Source organism: Cyclopterus lumpus, chromosome 18 (genome assembly GCF_009769545.1).
Source record: "Cyclopterus lumpus isolate fCycLum1 chromosome 18, fCycLum1.pri, whole genome shotgun sequence".
In the NCBI taxonomy this organism is placed as follows: Eukaryota; Metazoa; Chordata; class Actinopteri; order Perciformes; family Cyclopteridae; genus Cyclopterus; species Cyclopterus lumpus.
The window spans coordinates 14,573,023-14,594,791 of NC_046983.1; the positions used below are offsets into that span (position 1 = coordinate 14,573,023).

General features: G+C 41.7%; 1 protein-coding gene across 1 annotated transcript; it reads right to left on the reverse strand.

The window, feature by feature from the left end:
- Positions 1 to 16,770: 16,770 nt before the first annotated feature.
- cd248a (CD248 molecule, endosialin a) lies at positions 16,771 to 20,533 on the reverse strand. The gene is made up of 2 exons (XM_034557310.1): positions 19,438 to 20,533; positions 16,771 to 19,332 (listed from the first exon to the last, which is right to left on the reverse strand). The coding sequence occupies exons 1-2, from the start codon at positions 20,531 to 20,533 to the stop codon at positions 18,194 to 18,196; spliced, it is 2,235 nt and encodes a 744-aa protein (XP_034413201.1). The 3' UTR covers positions 16,771 to 18,193.
- Positions 20,534 to 21,769: the final 1,236 nt, after the last annotated feature.

A 21,769-nucleotide genomic window follows, 5' to 3' on the forward strand; every position in this document is an offset into this window, starting at 1 on the left:
GATGATGATTCTGTATAACTATACATATATATATACATATATATATACATATAAGTGTATATATATAGATACATATATATATGTACATATATATACATACATATATACATATATGTGTATATATATATATAGATACATATATATATGTACATATATATATATATACATATATGTATATATATATGTACATAAATGTGTATATATATATACAGATACATGTATATACATACACATGTAAATATATACATGTATGTATATATATATACATATGTATATGTATACACATATATATATATATATATATACATATATATATATATGTATGTATATATATATACATATATATATATATAGATACATATATATATGTACATATATATATATACATACATATATATATGTATATATATATGTACGTATATGTATATATATATTCATATGTATACATACACATATATGTATGTATATATATTGTAAGTTTCTGTGTTGCGGTCCTATCTCTTGTGCTAAAGTTTCACTGCTGCACCTACCACCAAAATAAAAAGTAATACTAATATCATTTAGAGAGAACATTTCTCCCTCCTTTTGGAGGATATTTATCCATTTTCGAATTAATTGTTTAACTAGCTCTCTCTCATTCTGTTCACTAAGCCAATCGATAAACTGTGGCGGGGTCAAAGCTCACACTTCCGGTCAAGGACAGGAAGTTCCCCTTCAGAATAAAAGCAACATCTCAGGTTTCAATCGGCATCCATTTTAACTATAAACAATAAAACATCATTCATTCTCATGCATCATACAGTTAATCATTACATTTGTCATCAACAAACAGAATAATAAAACAGTGATCCTCTCTTGTGCTTTATAATACATTCCTCAGAATATTCCTCAAATTAATTATCATAACTTTCTTTATGTATTAATTTAAAACAGACTCATTTACATATGCAAGTATATATAAAATCCACTACAACTCAAAAATATACATATGGATATATATATATCGCCGGAACGCAAAGCTCTCCATTTACTAGTCGGTCTACGTTCCAACCCTCACCTATGGTCACGAACTCTGGGTCGTGACCGAAAGAACGAGATCTCGGATACAAGCGGCCGAAATGAGCTTCCTCCGTAGGGTGGCCGGGCTCAGCCTTAGAGATAGGGTAAGAAGCTCGGACATCAGGGGGGAGCTCGGAGTCGAGTCGCTGCTCCTTCGTGTCCAAAGGAGTCAGCTGAGGTGGTTCGGGCATCTAGTCAGGATGCCTCCTGGACGTCTCCCATTAGAGGTTTTCCGGGCACGTCCAACTGGTAGGAGGCCCCGGGGAAGACCGAGGACACGCTGGAGGGATTATATCTCCCGGCTGGCCTTGGAACGCCTCGGGATCCCCCAGAATGAGCTGGAAAGTGTTGCGGGTGAGAGGGAAGCCTGGGTCGGCCTGCTGAACCTGCTGCCACCGCGACCCGACCCCGGATAAGCGGGTGATAATGGATGGATGGATGGATATATATATATGTCTGTTACCTGATAGCCTCTCAACTGTCCTGCAGTTGAGAAGCAGCAGTCAGTCTGACTGCTGCTTCTTCAGCTAGCTGTTACCTTGCTGCCCTCTAGTCAGTGTGTAGCTAACGTTGGTAGTTGACTGAACTGCCTCCTCCATTTCTTCGCCTTATCCATCACCACTTTTTCACTCAACTCCTTTTCATCATTCAAGCAAGCCCTCAAAACCCACCTCTTCAAACTCGCCTTCACCTGCTAACCCCTGCACCCTACCCTCCACTACATGACTCATTCCGCATAGCTTCTCCAGTTTTCTTTTCCTTTTTTACCCGAAATGTTCTGTTGGTTTGCTCATTGTCTTTCTATTTAGTTTTGTTCTGTTCGTCTATGTAAAGCGTCTTGAGTGTCTAGAAAAGCGCTATATAAATTCGAAGTAGTATTATTATTATTATTATTATTAGCATGCTGTGTTAGTGCCGGTTATTTGCATGTTCCCGGTTACTAACACGTGCCGCTCTTGTATGAGAACCATGTATGCTGTTCATCATCTTTATTATTAAATACTTTTTATTATAAATCATTGGATTCTGGACTTTCTCTTTGCCCGAGTCGCCCAAAGGTTAACTGGACTTAACCCCCTATCACACCAACAAACTAGCCGAGACCAGGCTAAGCTGGCAAAATTTGTCTTCGAAGGACAGCTGGGGCCTGTCAGAAATAACACCCCCGTTCAAGGGCAGATGGGGCAACATCAGACCATTCCCGGGAACTGGACATTTCGATGGCTTTGGACACATTGATAGTCGGCTGATCACCCTCCTTGGAAGTCAAGGATAACTTCCAGGGCACCAAAAACCAAGCCTGCCTGGGCCTGACGGCATCACGAAAGGGGTATTGCTTCAGTGGGACCCGAAAGGGAGGAAATTGGCACATATGTTCTCCACGTGGCTGATCTCAGGGACTCTGGCAGGGGCCTTGAAAAGGTGTCGGACGACACTGGGATAATGAGATATCAACCAATGGCGCCCATTACCATCGGGTCTGTAGTCTTGAGACTTTGAGGATTCTGACGTGTTGGATGGCTAGGGCCTGTCTTATACATCCTCGACAGAGGGGGTTTATTGCATCTGTGAGGTTGAGCAAGACGGAAAGGTGCTCCCTCGGGGTAGTGTTTGTCGATTTTGCGAAGGGCTTCGATACCGTTTAGGACAAGCACCTACTGAGCGCTCTAGAGTGGAAAGGGTTAGACCAGCACATGCATGAGTTAGTCAGAAACTTGTATGAGAGATGTGTGTGACAAAAGGTGCGATGTCTAGAAGGAGATACGGCGGACATCGCAATGAAGGTGGGAGTGAAGCAGGGGTCTCCATGTCCCCTCTTTTCTTTACATTTCTTTGGAGTGAAGAGAGCGTGTGTTTTAACTAAACATCTTCACATTAGCAAAGACTACCCAAATATATAGTGCACAGTTTATTTGACGGTATCGTCCCATTTGAACTGGCATTTTGTTTGAGTTTTCTGATCTCTAAGAAGTATTTCAATAGTTAACGCTAATCCTCAAATTTCCTCAAAGTGGAGTCTCAAAAAAATTCAATCTCACCACATAATCATACCACACAGCTATTCATGTAAGAATTAATATTCAAACTTAATACGATTGCTTCCATTTATAGTAGGAGATTTGATACCAGAGGGTGAGATTGATTGCCTGAAGAAAATTGTAGTTAGTTGTGGCACCCATTCACTCTGACAAGACAATTGCTTATCTTGACGTCAAAGTTTCTGAGCACAGACAGAGACAACTTGAGCTTAACCCAGACAGAAAGCGGTTACCCACATTAGGTGATTTGGGCCTCTTGTAGGAGTATGGGCGATGAGATTTGAAGTTAAACATAGCTTAGATTTGGAAGTTACAAATGTCTCCAGAGTCCAGATTGATGTTCTAAATAAGAAAGTTGTGTTAGCCAAAATGTCACCACTAGAGGAATTAATTACAGAAAAGGAATGCCAGTTGCATGTGGTTCAACTGCTGGAATGTCTTAATTTGCAGAGATTCGGCAAATGTGCATATTATGAGATGAGTTTCATTGTTTTCATTCATTCTATGCTTGGTATTGATCTTTTTAGAGCTTGAGTTGACTTTGTCACCAGGTAGAGAGGTTGTCCTTGTTCAGCTTGAAGAACTGACTGATAAGTTACAGTGCCCTGTATAAGTATTGAGTAGGACCAAATTTATTTTTTGTTTAGAAATAATTAAAGCAAAGAACCTTCTCTATTTGTATAACACTTAATGGGGATGAGAACATAACAATCATGTTAAAAGGACCAGTTACCTTCAGAGTCCTTTTTGGAGGTGAAGACGATGCAAGGAAAATATTCATTAAATCAGGGATGCCGATATCTGTAGATAAATTGGCTCTTGAAATAAAGACTTTATTTGGAGTGATGGAGCAGTTCAGGTTCCAGTACAAATATATGGACATTGGGAATGAGTCCCTCCAAAATGTCTACTCGCTCCACAGCGCAAGAACCAATGGATTCAGCATCAATTGACTGACTCCCATAGGAGCAATGATACCATCATATTGTTATCTCCTGAAGCCCAGTCTTAAGAGCCTTGCATGATCACAGATAAGTACACAGCATATCGAAAGGATGATCAGTCTGAAGAAGTTGCTGAGGCCTTGGTGCAGACCCACCCATGTTTGCGTGAGAAAGGAAATCACACTGTATATTGTGGATGGAAGCACTATATAAAGATCAAGATGATGAACTTCCGCACCAAACTTGGCCGAGCTGGACACCCTGAAGACCTTGTCAACTCACTTAACAAACGGAAAGATCAGGGGAAACCGGCTGCAAACATAAAGAATCCCCCGGAATGCACAGGTTAATTTATGTCCAAGCCATCCAAGAGGAGAAACCACAGAAATCCTAGAGGTGGAAAGGGTTGCTCTATTGCTCGAGGTAAAAAAAAAATTAAATAATGGAGGCAGTGATCCAGGAAAATGGCTGCCATTTATTTAAGCCTGACTATCAGCCACTGTGTTTTATGAATGACTACCAATACTCGTGCAAAATAGAGTGTTCACATGCACACTTGTGTTGAGTTCTTCTACGTCACTCAGACAAGTTCTAACCTACTGGAAATCAGGGGTGTCACCGTGGGCCACATCAGCATCATGGTTGCCCTCAAAGGGCTAGTTGTAACTGTAACAACTGTATAATTGTAACTACTCCCGAACATAGTTAAATAACTGCAAATTTCTCTTATTATAAACAGATCCATTTAATTTAAATATATTTATAATAACCCACATTACTGTGAAATACATTAACTTTGTTCAAAGCGTTTTTGTCACAGTTGAGAAGGACATAAATCTATTCCAACAAATAAATGTGAGCTGCTAAGAACATGTGTGACAGATGTGGTCTGAGGCATGTATGACAGATGTTGTCTGAGGCAGTGGTTCTCAACTGGTCTGGCTGTGGGACCCCCCATTACCCCTGAATGACAAGATGCGACCCAAATTGAGGAACATTTTCAACTGCTCAAATTGATTTAATGAAAAGAAGGTGCCATTTGAACCTGAGATGTTACAGAATCACAGTATGTCAACAAGAAAAAAAACTACTTAGAAATATTCCCTTTTACAGTCAATTAAAAACCAAAAGGTGCATCTTAAGGACACAATGTAATACAACCTATATAACAACTCAGTAACTTGAGACTTTCTTAAATACTCAATAGTGCTTACATGCACAAACATGAAATAAAGTAGTTTAAAAAAGCTTTAAAGAACTTATGGCTCACTCACTGAATCTATGACAACCAACGCTGCACTACAAGTTAGTGTCTTGAGGAGCAGCTTTTATCCACAAACTCAATAAATTAAACAAAAAGTGCAATTCAAGTATACAACATTAACTTTTCTTCTGGTTACCTTATCAGTATGTAAATACTGAAAAACATTGTGCTTTGAAGAAAAATAAGCAGCACTCACCTGAGGTACTGGTGAGCGCTGATAGATGCGAGTCTGGAGGAATTAATGGGAGAACTGGGGATATTTTCTGCATACAAAGTGGATGCGATTAACGCGTCATTTCAGCGTGAAAGACGCAGCGCTAAAAATGTGCCTCATTCGTGCAAGCTAATGTGTGAGAGGCTGTATTGTTAAAGCCAATCAGCGTTGAGATGCTCCGCCTGACATCACTGATGTCATGCCGTTGTTGAATCAGAAACTATGGGAGGATAAGTTGATCGTCTGGAAGCGGCCGTCATCCAGACGCAGTTCCTGGAGAAGCGGTGTGTGGCTACGGATAATATATAATATTTATATTATGAACCCAGACACGAGGGCTTATGTTTCAAGGTTTGTATTTCCACACCATGTACAAAGCAGAAATAGTGGATTATTTTCATGAAGATAAGCCACGCCTCCTCTCCTCTGCTTCTACCACGAATGATCACAAATAATGCGGCCAGTAAAGCAACGCAAAAGTTTGCTTCTTCTTTGGTGTGAATGCAGCATGAAGGAGTGTGAATAGACGGCACTCCACTGCATAACAAATTACCATAAATAAAAGCACAGGATTTCTTTCCTAGATTAATTTTTTGGACAAAGTTGATCATATGTCTTTCAAGCAGTTGCATGCCACATGAAATGACGTGCCAGGCCTTGTGTTTTATACCTGTGGTGTAGAGAGTGCAGGAGGCAAAATCTCCACTGTCATGCAGCCAGTTTGTAATTTGGTCACGAACGAGTCTCGTGCTACCAATTTTTGCACAGACCCTTTAGCAGTCGAGGTTCCCCAATCTTGTCTCTCCAATTACATATTTTCATTTGCGTCTTTGGAGTACATTATCTTTCTTCTCCACCCTAGAATGTTTAATTTTCCAGTTTTGCACCAGTCACATGGAAACATCATCCACACGCCCATTAGCTCGCTGTGAATTTTCCAGACAATGAACAGCTCTATTCAAACTTGGGCTTAATCGGACATTACATAAACTTTGTACCTGGATAGAGTCTGTTCAATTTCTGGTCCAACTGATTTTGACATTTGCTTTGCAGGTTCTCCTGGTAATGTCTAGATATACTTTCAGGGTAGCATTATGTGTGAAAAGGGCTTACTTGAACGCATCACCATTGCACGTCCTCAATGTTATGTGCCGATTCCCTCTTCAGTTCAGTTGTAGGGATCAGTACGTTGCTAGTCTAAGCGGTTACGTATTGTATTGGCAAAATTAGCCAATACAAGCACCGTACATGTGGTTACAGCAGCCTTTCGCTTACCACTGATCTGTCAGATTATGGTAAATGGACTTTTAATTGTACAGCGCTTTTTTCTCATCTACTCGAGGCGTTATTAAACTAAATGTCATTCACCCTTATTCATACACTGATGGCACAGCCTTCGGGAGAAATTTTGGGTTAAGTGGCATAGTATAGCATTGTTTCTTTGGCTTTTGGAGCCTTTTAATATACAGGGGCACCAGTGATGAGCTACAGTGCTTAAAGCTACTGATTTAGTCAGTAAATTGTTACAAATGTGTTTGTAGACTGAACCCCTCTAGTGGTTAGACAGGAGACGGGGGTCAAGAGTGTCGTCACTGCCAATTACTACGATCCACAAGCAAACTAAATCAAGTTTGATGCTATATGATGGGAGGGGGTCAGCTGGACTCCCCAAATCACGTTTGATTTGATAAATACATTTACAGGATTTTAAATCAATGAAAATTCCAAAATGATATACAGTATATGACAGACACTACAGAGGAACACCAGGAACAACAAACATATAAATGTCTTTGACTTCATTTAAAGTAAAAGTCTAAAGATCAAAGCAAAGACTTAAAGAGCCAGATAAAAGGGGGGCCATGTTGCGATATGTTTTTCGGCTGTGGGATGACCCACTTAGCCTCTGTGAACAATGACTCCACGCTCTGATTGAAGGAATCCTTCCAGAGGAGGCAGCTGTGTGGAGACTCACCCATCTGTTCAGCAGCTCTCAGCCTGCTGGAGTCATACAAAAAAATGATAAAATCTTCTCACTAGTCCCCAAGCGTGTTTTATTGGAATAAAATTAATTAAAAGATTCATTGGAACTTTTTATGAAGTCTCTGATAGGGTCAAAGACACGCTATCGCTTTCTGGTGTGTCTGACATCACTGGACTGCTTCTAATAAAGCAGCTACCTCGCCCCACACACTTATTCATCAGGTCAAGGTGGCCGGCTGGTTCATCCAGACATAAGTATAATTATAAAGTACAGCGTATCACCATTATAAATATGGTTACCCAGAAAATAAATTTCCCATTATCCCTGCTATACATTCAATTCAAATCAGTTTATTTTGTATAGCCCAATATCACAAATTACAAATTTGCCTCAGAGGGCTTTACAATCTGTACACATACAACATCCCTGTCCCAGGACCTCAAATCGGATCAGGAAAAACTCCCCAAAAATAACCTTTGACAGGGAAAAAAGGGAAAAAACCTTCAGGAGAGCAACAGAGGAGGATCCCTCTCCCCGGATGGACAGATGCAATAGATGTCATGTGTACAGAATGAACAGCATTACAAAGTTACATAAACACATTACATGAATATGACAATGTATGAATGGAACTCCAATCCATGAAACAGAAGGAGGTAGAGAGGAGGGGGGGGGGGGGGGGGGGGGCGGCGCGCATCAGCAGGGCCAACACGGGAGGCCGGCTCACCAGGCATCAGACACCTCCAGGTCCAATGGACCCTATGAGACGTGAAGTCACAACGACTCCGGGAAGGAAGCAGAGTTAATAAGGTGCAATGGAAAGATGTAAATTCATCCATAAGGAGAGAGAGAAGAGGAGATAGGTGCTCAGTGTATCCTAAAACATCCCCCAGCAGCCTATAAGCCTATAGCAGCATATCAAGGGGCTCGACCAGGGCCAACCTGATTCAGCCCTAACTATAAGCACTATTAAACAGGAAAGTCTTAAGTCTATTCTTGAATGAGGTGACTGTGTCTGCCTCCTGGACTGAAAGTGGAATCTGGTTCCATAAAAGAGGAGCTTGATAACTGAAGGCTCTTGCTCCCATCCTACTTTTTAGGACTCTAGGAACCACAAGTAGCCCTGCATTTAGAGAGCGCAGCTCTATAGTGGGGCAATATGGTACTACAAGCTCCTTAAGCTATGAAGGTGCATCACCAATCATGGCTTTGTAGGTGAGGAGAAGAATTTTAAATGTGATTCTTGATTTTACAGGGAGCCAGTGCAGAGCAGCTAATACAGGAGTAATTTTCTTAGTTTTTGTGAGTACACGAGCTACAGCATTCTGGATCAACTGGAGGGACTTAAGAGACTTATTAGAGCAGCCTGATAATAAGGAGTTGCAGTAATCTAGTCTGGAAGTAACAAACGCGTGGACCAGCTTTTCTGCATCTTTTCGGGACAAGATGTGCCTGATTTTTAATTGTTACGTAGATGAAAAAATGCAATCCTTGAGATCTGCATAAAGTGGGAGTTAAATGACAAGTCCCGGTCAAAGATAACGCCGAGATTCTTTACAGTGGTGTTGGATGCCAGTGCAATGCCATCTACAGAAACCACATCACCAGATAATTGATCTCTGAGGTGTTCAGGGCCCAGTAAAATAACTTCAGTTTTGTCTGAGTTTAACATCAGGAAGTTGCAGGTCATCCATGTTTTTATGTCTTTAAGACATTCTTGAATTTTAGCGAGCTGGTTGGTCTCCTCTGGTTTGATCGATAGATATAATTGAATATCATCTGCATAGCAATGAAAGTTTATGGAGTGTTTCCTGATAATGTTGCCCAAAGGAAGCATATATAAGGTAAATAAAATTGGTCCAAGCACAGAACCTTGTGGAACTCCGTGATTAACGTTGGTGGTCATTGAGGCTTCATCGTTTACAAATACAAATTGAGATCGATCTGATAAATAGGATTTAAACCAACTTAGTGCGATACTTGAAATGCCAATCGACTGATCCAATCTCTGTAATAGGATGTCATGATCAATGGTGTCGAACGCAGCACTAAGGTCTAATAAGACCAGTACGGAGATAAGTCCTTTATCTGATGCAATTAGGAGGTCATTTGTAATTTTCACCAGTACTGTCTCTTTGCTGTTTTCTAAATCCTGACTGAAACTCCTCAAATAACCTATTCTGATGTAGAAAGTCACACAACTGATTTGCGACTACTTTCTCAAGGATCTTAGAGAGGAAGGGAAGGTTAGAGATCAGTCTGTAGTTAGCCAACACCTCTGGATTAAGAGTGGGCTTTTTCAGGAGAGGTTTAATTACAGATACTTTGAAGGAATGTGGTACATGGCATGTTAGCAAAGACACATTAACAATATCCAACAGAGAGGTGCCAACTAAAGGCAACACGTCTTTAAGCAACCTCGTTGGGATGGGGTCTAAGAGACAGGTAGACGGTTTAGAAGTAGAAACGGTTGAGGACAATTGGTCTAGGTTAATGGGAGAAAAGCTATCCAAATATACACCAGGGCATACAGCCGTTTCCAAGGCCACTCCTCTTGACAGATCGGCAGTAGTTGAGGGCAAGAGATCATCAATCTTGCCTCTAATAGTTAAAATCTTTACATTGAAGAAGTTCATGAAGTCATTACTACTGATGTCGTAAAGTGTTAACTTTCGAAGAGTTCCGGTAATTTGAAATGTCACTTTCTGTCGCCAGAGACGGGGTTTGTACTACAAGAGTTTTAAAATTAACTGACAGCTGCATCCAGAGTATTTTAACGAACGCACATCAAACCCACGGGACTGCACCGCCCCGGACCAACAACACTGTTCCTACTGAAATGTTTTCTTTACTTTTTAGTTATTGGCTTTTACTTGTAATTCATATTGGTTCATACAAACACTCTCCATCAGGGGCGTCGTTAGGCCTATTTTAGGGGGGCTACAGAATGTGGCTATCGGTAGTTTTAACGATTCTTACCTGCTTACATTCAGGTTTACTTGTAAGTCCAGGTAGTTACAGAATGTGGCTATCTGTAGTTGTTATCAACTGTTACCTGCTTACATTTAGCTTTACTTGAGGCAAATGAAAGGGAAGTTAGAAACTGTCTCCATTGAGCGAGTGTGAACGAGCGAATTCGAAATACAAGAAATAACTACCGACATCTCTCTATTCTTTGCATTAATATAGATTAATATTACATTTTTTTCCATTGAATGGTATATTTGACACTGAACTAGTTCATCTTTATCTCAGTGATAGTGTCCAAATAAGCATAAAATATCACTGAGCGCGCAGCTAATTTTCACAAGGGTGACAAGGGGTTCACAAGGGTGACACTCCCCTTGGGGCTTAGCCCCCCCTTTCTTGGAATCCTACAAACGCCCCTGCTCTCCAGCCATTTGATACTGGCCCGTCTGTCAAATTTTAAAAGTCAATGTGGCCCCTGAGCCTTAAAGTTTGCCCACCCCTGGGCTAGAGGCACAACGTAGCTGCTGCTAGTGTAACTCATCTGATTCTTAGACCTGACAAAACTGTCAGTGCAGGGTTGTATGTATATGCCAAGTAATGAGATTGTATGAAATAAAAAAAGATTTTAGGGTTACTTAAAATTGTCTATTGCGACTCCGACGGTTTTAGTGAGATGAGCAATGCTAAACCACCACAAATCTTAAAAATGTCAACTGCTAATTCTTCAAATCTGTCTTAACTTCAAGGTTCTGCTGCCTTGTTTTTCATCCAGCCACAGCCCAGGAATCTGGAGATCATTTTCCTGCAAAAACAGGAAATGGAGAAGCGAGATGAAGTCAAGGACCCAGATTAAGCCGCAAGAAGGAAAAGGATAGTTACCATAAATCCATGTATATAGTGAACAGATGTTGATGTGTTTGTCTGTCATGCCATGAATCTCAGAACATCTCCTTTGATGAAACTGAAACAAAGAGAAGATTATAATTTAGGAGAGAGGTTACGGTTACAATAATGCATTAATTTGTCCAAGAAGCACACTTCCATCTCATATTCTCATGACACAAACGTATCCATGTATCTGCCACCCCCAGATTAATCATTTTCTTTTGCAGTCTCTGTTGAAGACATTTGTCGCTTTACTACAGCTCCAGGAATGTCTAATGAGGAACACTGATGGTGCTTCTCTAAAACAAAGTGTTCCCTGTGTGGCTGCTTAATCCTTTACCCGGACGAACAGGTGCCATCAAAAGATTAATTACACATTGGATGGTTCTGAAAAATAATCAAATGCTAGCATGAATAATTATTGATTTATTGGTGACAAGGGAGGAGCAGTGCAGACTACAATTATAAAAAAAGGAGTAAAACTGCCATCTTTGTCAACTTTGCTATCGTTTGGGTTCCCCACTAGTCTGTGATTACTCCCTTTGAGTCCTTTCTTTCTCCGGATACCTTTTCAGATATATGATGGACTTTGTACATTAAAGTGTTTGATTGCTTAAAGTCCATAATGTTCCATATACACCGCCCCAAAAAGGCAGTATTTTGGGCAAGTGTGCCGTGTTAAAATGCTATAAGATTACCAAATAAACAGTCTTTAGGGCATTCTTCATTGGAAGTACTAAATGAGTCATATCTTTGGACCATCATCCTCATCTCTGGGATTCATTTGCCACAGTTCCTTTTCTGGGAGATGGACAAGCACAGAAATGTACTATGGTCATCTCAATATTTCGTTTATTAAACATATCTCCAAGCTGTTCTGCCACAATATCCCAGATAGCAGTCAACTCCCGGGAAGATCTGCCGTACTGCTGCACTTGGTTCGGCCATGCGCACCAGATAGCGAACCGTCAAACAACGGATTCGATGCGGACCCCAGGCGGATCCACAAATCGAACGTGCCTTTTTTCACCCAGTTCACAACAGGGGGCAATAAAAGGGGGTGGGGTGTTCACCTGTGCCTTTCCTCCTGAATACAGACTAACCTGAGTGAGCAACTGATCAACCTCGAGGCCAGCCTTTGTTTGGTTACTGAATTGGTAGGTCTTTTTCTTTTTTTAAATAGGGTTAAGAGCATGATTTTAAGAGTGAACGTTTAGAAACATGATGTATTCTTTTTAGGTCATAGCATTAAATCGAAGGTGTGTGAGATAATGGTCAAATTCTATTATCAGCAAGAGTGGTGGTCTAGAAAGATAATTACATTTACATTGTTCTATCAAATGTTTGTAAAGGAATGTATAATGTATTGTTTCTTTTTAGTTTTAAAACAGACACTAGAGGAGCCAACCACTTTTGTTCTCAGGCTAGATGTATTGTGTTTTTGGGCTATTTTCAGTTTTCTTTCTTGTGGGGCATTGTGCTGTGCTCAAGGGGGGTGGTAGAGTTGCATGCAGATCTATTGTGTTTGTGTCACCTTAGCATGCTGTGTGCGTAAGTACATTCGATTTGGTAGTGGTTTAGTCATAATCGTACAATAGTCATAATTCCAGGCCTATTATATTTTTGTGTCATTTTTAAGTTAGTCAATTGCATGGGCCTTTTTATGTTTGTATTTTAGCTTGTGGGGGTTTGTGCTGGGCTGAAGGGGGGCACAGTGACTGTATTTTTGGTACGGTAGTCTCTGTGTGTTGTGCGGAATTTGTGATCTCTTCAAAACAGACCCCCGCATTTTAGGTAAACGTTAATGCACACATTAGAGGGAATTATTATAACCTTTTTATTTTCTAAAACTAGTTTTAATGGTTCGGCTTGGCGCTATAATGTCAAGATTGGTTTTAATCCCTTAAAATACAGTCTTAGTGTATAGAAGTGTTTTTGTGAAAAAACCTTGACATGCTATACAAGAACAAATAATTTTGTATATTTGCTTAAAGAAAAGACACAGTACAAACACTGGTTGGAATCCAGCTCCACCTTAAGACGGAGAGCACATCAAGATGTTGAAAAAAGACTTGAACAAATTAGGGAGGACTGCTTTACAATCTGTACACATACGACATCCCTGACCTAGACCTCACATCGGATCAGGAAAAACTCCCCAAAAATAACCTTTGACAGGGAAAAAAGGGAAGAAACCTTCAGGAGAGCAACAGAGGAGGATCCCTCTCCCCGGATGGACAGATGAATAGATGTCATGTGTACAGAGTGAACAGCATAACAAAGTTACATAAACACATTACATGAATATGACAATGTATGAATGGAACTCCAATCCATGAAACAGAAGGAGGTAGAGAGGAGGGGGGGCCGGGCGCATCAGCAGGGCCCACGCGGGAGGCCGGCTCACCAGGCATCAGACACCTCCAGGTCCAATGGACCCTATGAGACGTGAAGTCACAACGACTCCGGGGAGGAAGCAGAGTTAATAAGGTGCAATGGAGAGATGTAAATTCATCCATAAGGAGAGAGAGAAGAGGAGATAGGTGCTCATTGTATCCTAAAACATCCCCTAGCAGCCTATAAGCCTATAGCAGCATATCAAGGGGCTGGACCAGGACAAACCTGATTCAGCCCTAACTATAAGCACTATCAAACAGGAAAGTCTTAAGTCTATTCTTGAATGAGGTGACTGTGTCTGCCTCCCGGACTGAAAGTGGAAGCTGGTTCCATAAAAGAGGAGCTTGATAACTGAAGGCTCTTGCTCCCATCCTACTTTTTAGGACTCTAGGAACCACAAGTAACTAGAGAAACTTATTAGGGTCAGTTCCCTAAGTCATGTTGTCCTTTTTTTCACATTTTATTATTTTAAATAACTGGCATCCCAGTTGTGGCACCGGTTAACCTGTGTGGAAGACTCCAGTTCAGGGACAATTAAGTCAGTCTTGGAAATGTTGTTGTTTCAACATTCTGCTGTTTTTGGAGTTCATATTTAATTTCTGTGTTTGTATACTTTTGCCCAGATATTTTAATTGCTTTCAGTGCTGGAACGTTCTGGTTTACTGTCAAATTATTTGAAAACATATGTACTTTGTCAGTTACATAAGATACTTGTGTATGTTCAGAAATGCCTTAGAAGCAGTGTTATATTTTTACGAAACAAAAACATTTTACAATATGAAATAAGTAAAATTTGTATATCAAATAAAAACTGTTTAACATGATCAGATACATTTATTTTGGTGACAAAAATGGTCTTTATTTTACAGTATGTAAATGTAAATAATTTGACTTATACATTTATAGTATTTGAAGTCCACCCACTCTATAATTTAGAAAAAAGGCACAAAAGTAAGCAAGGGGCTAAGGGTTGAAACCACGCCCACTTCAGTATAACAAAAGCCTCGACGCAACATCAACAAATATGACATCTTTAGAGCAGTTCACTGACGGTTTTAATCCATTTCTAAACAGACAGAATAAATGAAAAATCCCCTCTATATTACATTATCTTTGATTTAATTGGTGTCTGTATATCATGCTTAAAGATACTAAAATTTAAATACAATAAAACTTATCGTAAATAATAGGTTTTATTTGGGTAAAATAAAAGCGTGACCTCAATGGTAACTCTGGTGTCTAAGCCTTTACTGACAGATATGTGTGTGGCATCCTGTGAGGTTCTGTAAGCTCACCGACTTACCAAGTGAAGTTCGAGTTTTGGGTCGCTTCAGCAAATCCACAGGCAGTCCCACGTCTGCCTGTTTCCAAAGCTTGGAGACTTAGCAGCCGTTAAAACAAAGAGCTCATAAAAAACACTGAATGCATTGTGCGCAGTGACCATACTGTTTAATCTCAGCTACATGTTATGGATATGAAATGAAAGTCACACGTCTGTTTTCAGGAGCCAAAAAGACGTCAATAACGACATGCCGCTCTTGAGGTATTTAATTAGATTTTATCAAAGCATAATCATCGTTTACATTAAAGTCTTACTTGCATAGTGTTCCTATCGGTTATAATGATATTGTACTGGTACCTGCTGAGATGTAAGGGAAAAAAAGCTGACAATCGGACATGTTTGGAACAAGCAAAAGATTATCCACTTTATCTATACCACTTTATCTGGAGGTACAACTAAAAAAAGTAGGGAGCCCAGCGACAAAAACAAAACCCGATTTTTACTTATAATGCAGGTGTTGCCTTGTGGCTCCAAGCATTTCATTTTAGAATGTGCTTCAGTGGTGCATACAATGCTAACACACTCATCTTTAATCGATTAATTTACCATGAACAAACTAGTGAACCTGCAGCCTTTGTGGCCCTGTGAGTCTGGGGCAGTGGATCTGCCCCCCCACCACCAAAGTTGCGTCTGTTTGTGTTTGTTACCCCATCAGACTTCTCTTTAGTGACTGACATCATTGTGTTAGCAAATAACTTAGTGAGCACAATATTTGTATTATTATTGATAGGAAAAATCCCCCAAACAAGACTCAATTCATAATAAATTTAATTATACTTTAAAACTTGGCATGTTTTTGCATAATACACAGCTGGACTGACATCATAATGTTTGAGAGAGGGTGACCAAAGACATAAGCAGCGATCAGCCCACTGGTGACTGGATTGTGTCTGTCTACTGAGAGCTGTAGAAGAGATGACAATGTTGAAAATAGGTCAGAGAGAGAGAGAGAAAGAGAGAAGGGAGGAGGGAGAGAGAGAGACCCCCTCTGAGAGCCACTCCCAGAGCCAGAACCTGGTTATGATCAGCACATTCCATTATTCAATATAATCACATTGCTCATTTACTGCCAGTGGAGACTTTGCTCAAGTATCCTGATGTTTTTTCCGTAACAAGCCTTTTTCTTTAAAATGAGGGCCCTTGGGGGGATCATGGTCATTTTTTAAATGACAGTATCCTTATTGTCACACCCACACCCCTCTATCCACCCACATTCAGTCCTCCATTGTTCTAAGGAGGTCCTCCTTAGAACAATCCTCCTTGTGGCTTTTAAATTCACTGCAGAGTCCCTAAAAAACATGTCAGGATTATGACCATCAGGAAGATGCTTCAAAGGTCCAGAGCAGTGATGTCATCATAAACACTATAACAGACCATAAACCCCTTCTCATATGTTTAACCCAAAAAATGAACTAGAGGTTCACTTACAACTTTTTTTCTGGAGCTTTCAAAGGCATTTCAGTGTTCTTGAGCGGATGTTCCCGGTCTCTGGCCGACAGCATCTGAACTACCACCATGCCCAGATGAAGACTGAGCGATGTAAAAAGCTACTACCTAAACCACAGGTTCAGAAATGTTTTGCCAAACTACTATTTCCAAGGTTATTAATACACTTTGATGCTGAACTCTTGTCATAGTTTTTAATTCATAATTTTTTAACACGTAACAGAAAAAAGACATCAGACGTTTCTCATATTTCCCAGTCTATCAATAAAACAAAGACAAATGGTTCTTGTGTACATTTTGGAATGCCACTTTGTTTCATCATGCATTAAATTGTAATTTACCCATTACACTAAAGGTGATTTAACTTGCAAGTGCCTTGTTTTCTTTATTTGTTTTTTCTTTGATCTATAAGATTCATACACCCTAATATCCAATGAGCACTTCACCAAAGAATTCAATGTCCCTTTCTTCCTTCATGTTATTAATAATTTTGGAATCTGAGATATGATTGTCGTTTTAAATTGTAAAAAATCTGATGTTGCACACGCAACTGCAAGGTGTTGCACTGACTGCAGTGTCATACAGCTGGATGTGATCCAACACGGCCATGCAACATTTCAGGGCTGGTAAAGACAAAACCTCAGAGGCTGTACTAATCCGTCAGGGTTACGAAGGGTGACCGATGGCCATGTCATGAGCAAGGCTAATGTCAACCACCAGCCCCTACAGTGTTCCCCGTGAACATCTGCTTGCTCACCTCTTTTTTTAAAAAAGGAAGAGAAGTGCTCTTAAACTGGACACGAGTGGGGGAAAAACACTCCCATGTGTAGACAGACATTCCATATAACCAGTTTTATGGCGTCCATTAAAAAATGTCATAGAATTATTAATTTGTTTTACATTTTCTTAATAAAGCGGCAGGTGACAAGTATAAAACAAACATAAATACAAAAAAAACCACTATATACAAATAAGGTTTTGGTCTCTTATCAAACATTCAACACAGTGACTGCTTTCCCAGCACTATCGTGTGACTGCAGAATGTCTTTACTCTTGAGGGGATATTTGCTAATAGTCTTCTTTCACCCACTGCTGATGTGAGGCATCTAAACCCCCTTTGACACAGTTGATAGTAGCAGTTATATTCAGTGATATGCAATTGAAATGAACTGAGCCTGAAGATGTTGCATGGAAGAAACCTCATAGTAAAGTTTTGCTACCGCAATAAAGCAGAATGGTTTTGCCATAAATTGGATCTGGCTGCAGCTGTTAAATGTTGAAAGGAATAAATGACTATATACATTACTCTGTGATTTTAGCAGACTACAAATGAAGACACTAATAGTTCATAATAATGTAGCCTAGTGCAATTATGAAGCAATCAGATCTTGTTTTGTGTGGTCAGTGTAAGAAATATCAAAGCAGTTTATACCACATAGCAACCCCATCCCCAAATATGACAGTGGTTATCAATGTCCCTTCTATCAATTGATACTTTGTTTACAGTGTCCACGTGTTCAAAGAGTGCGCAGTTCCACAGTCAGAGAGGAAAAAACATTTAATGTGCCCCTTACCAGGTCCATTATTCACTCCTGCTTACCTCTGAAGCAGGGTCTGTTTATGTAAATGTCAGTTTCTCTCCTCTCTGTTTAAACATGGGTCTTGACCCCTGCTGAGGGGTTAGGAGCTCCCTGTTTATCATGAGCCCCAGAGATCCAGTGGTAGCAGTCAGTGGCATTCTTGTTGCGAGAATGAACAGCACAGCGAGTGCAGTAGACAATGCCCAGTGCCACCATTACTACAATGAAGATGCAGATGGGCACAAGGAGGCCCACCAGAAGCCAAGTGCTGCTCTGCCCCCTGTCTTCCTGGACAAAATCCGGGATGTCATTGATCTCTCTACCCTCGCTCGGGGATGGCTGAGAAGGAGTAGGCTGTGTGGGAAAAGCTGGGTCTTGGTGTGTGACATTCACAAAGTCATTTTCCTCTTCCCCTAACTCCTCCTTTGGAAACTGAGAGTTTTCCCTAAGGGTGTAGTGTTCTTTTTCTGCTTCGGTGGGATAGCTGGAATCTGTAGGCATGTTGAGGTCTATGACTGAATCCTCTGGATTTCCTGGTTTCTGGATTGAAGTGGTGGACCCCGCCCACCAATTCCAAGCTCCCTCAGAGACTGTCGAAGAGGAAAGGAAGGGGAAAGCTGTGGTAGTCTCCTCCTCATCCTCGTCGTCATCTTCGTACCAGTCCGGGATAGTGCTGTAGCTGGTGGTGGGTGGAGACGTGGTGTAGATGGTGGTGGGTGGAGACGTGGTGTAGATGGTGGTGGGTAAAACTTCCAGGTCAGACTCAGATCTATGCCCCCAATGCAACCAGTCAGCTCCTGCATTTTCAATGTCTTCCTCATATTTCTCAGCCTCTTGTGTCAGAGGGTCCAGTGCTGAATCAAAGGGCAGCTCCTCCTGAGGGGCACTAGTGACCCAAATGACGTCAGGATCCAAAACTCTGGGTGGGTCAGTCAGCCAGTCAGTGTGGCTCTGCTGTGGGTTCCAGTTATAGTCCACAGGGTCCCAAACACGTCCAGGCTGGTGGGTGACCCAAGCAAAAGGAGGGGTGACAGCAGATTGGTCATCTCCTTCCCCTCTCTTGCGACATGAATAGTGATCAGACATGAGTTCATAGCCTTCCTCACAGTAGCACTCAAATCCCCCTTCATAATTCACACACATCTTCTCGCAGGTTCCGGGGATCTGGCACTCGTCGGTGTCTTGGCATTGGCTAGGGTCCTCAGGCACTGGGGAAAAACCCAGATGGCAGTGGCAGATATGAGAGCCTTGAGTGTTCTCACAGGCGTGTTCACATGGGTCATTTACACACTCATCTATATCCTCACAATCACCCTCATCATCCGGATGGTAACCCTCCCGACATCGACATTCAAATGTCCCTGGAGCATTCACACAAAGCTGCTCACAGGGACTCTGGAGGCACTCGTCTACATCCAGACAGCCACGTTCATCTGGTGCAAGCATGTATCCTTCAGGGCAGGCACAACGGTACCCACCTGAGAGGGGCAGGCACTCAAATTCGCAGTTGGCCCTTTGACAAACGTCAGACAACTCACAGTTTTTCCCATTCTCTCCTAGTTGATACCCATCAGCACACTCACAGTCAATGTGAGCGCCAGCCGGCCTGCAAAAGTGCTCACATCCGCCATTATTCTGATCACACCAGTTTTTTGATGTAGGGGGATCGGAGCAGAGGGGGGAATCTCTTGACCACGCCACTGAGCCATCGTCCTTTAGCACACACAAAACCGACTGTTCGTCCTTGGTGCCTGCAGGGCAGGGAAGGGCAGCAACAGATCCAAAGGGTAAATGGGTCAACAGTGTACTTAGAAGGTTAAATGGTGTAGTGTAGAGGGCATTGCCTGCCCCTTCACTCCACAAGGCTGGACACATTCCTTTATAGGCATAATGGCATAGATACCCATCTACAGAAACTGAGCAGGAACCATCCAGCCATTTGAAGTTATCATTCTGCTCCTGAGTGCTGTAGCCCATAACCACACAGCGTGGCACTGAACACATACTAGGGGAGTCCTCTTTCTGCCAGTTGGTATACTCGGTGTCCTGGTCACCAGTAGTCCAAGAGAAACCCCGCAATGGACGTGTGTTGGAACACTGGCGAGGTTGGCGCTGCAGGCCAATCCAAACCCGGACACTGGTGCGCAAGTCCAGATTGGAAAAGAGAGTGGCAATAGTGGCGGCATCTTCCCTGCGTTTAATGGTTGCTAGGTTGCCACCTTTGTCCTTGCAGGCCCTCCACGAGTCCAGGAAGGTCTTACCTTGGAAGTAGACCACAAAGCAGCCATCCGCATTGCATAGTGCATCCCTCTCTCTTAAATCCTGAGCCAGGACCGAAGAAAGTCCAAAGAGCAAAGCCAACAGGGAAGCCAAGAGAAGTGCAGCAGCACTGCTCACCAGAGAGCACATTTTTTTTTTAGAACTGAATATATCTCTTCACTCTTCCTCTGTCTCTTGCTCTGACTCCTCGGTTTCAATATTTCTTTTAGCTGTGGCTTTCTCTTTTGGCCCACTTTTGTTGTCTATCTGAACTTTTCTCTCTTCATTTGAACCCCTTTTCTCTGTCTGTCTGTGCTCTTTACTCTGCCTTGCTGAAACAGATCTGTGTTGGAGTTGAGTGCATGCAGATTGTTTCAGAGAGCAGGGAAGGAGGGGAGACAAGGGGAGGGAGGGTATACCAAGAAGGGTGTGGGCAGAAGGGGAGGGAGGGAGCTGAGGACTGTATGTTTTTGGAAGGGGGAACTTTGTGGATGTGTGTGTGTGTCAGAATGGGGGGCAGGCGGGCGGTGCGGGGGGGGGGGGGGGGGGGGGGGGGGGCAGAGAACTGTGCATTTCTTTTTTTTCAGAGCATGTCATATGGTTTTCATAAGCCCCGTTCACTGACATAGTTTGGTACTCTGCCATTTACCCGCACATACATACACACACACAGACACATTCATATACATCAACTTGTGGCACAAAAGGTTTTCTTGTCTTCAATAACTTAAAATGGGACTGAATAATAACTTGAACACATGCAGAAATTCCAGAAATAAATCAATTATCTTCTGTTTCTTCAATCTGGGCTTCAATCTGGGCTAGAACTCCTCTGTCTCCCTTTGTGACTTAGACCAGCACATTCTTAACATGCATACCTCCTAACGAGTGCAATACTTTTGACAGTATATGTTTTGTCTGCTTAATTTGATTTGATAGAGCGCAACATAAGGTTTTCCAACAGGCACTGGCCATACATTTTCAAGTTCACACAATTTGTTGATGACATAAACAATGTCTTTGAACTTTGTCATCTGTATATTTCCACACATCTGGCACCCTGCACTAACAACACAACCGAAGGCTAGAAAGAAGAGACTAGTTCCTGCACTAAAGGTCTGCAGCTACATTAAAAACAACAACGCTTGTCTACATGCTAATAACTCTCAGATTGTGATGGGGAAGTAGGGAAAGTTGTTGAGGTCACCGGTGTGGAGGAAGAGGGCCTCTGAGTTTACTGTGAAAACAAAGCCGCTTTGCTGTGAAATGGAGACTTATGTCTCTGAATGGGGAATGTTGAAGGGAAGAGTGTATATGTGCATCTGGGAGAGGAGGTTGATGAATGGGGGTTGTGGGATGTGGGGGGCAGTAGCAGGAGTCCTGTGA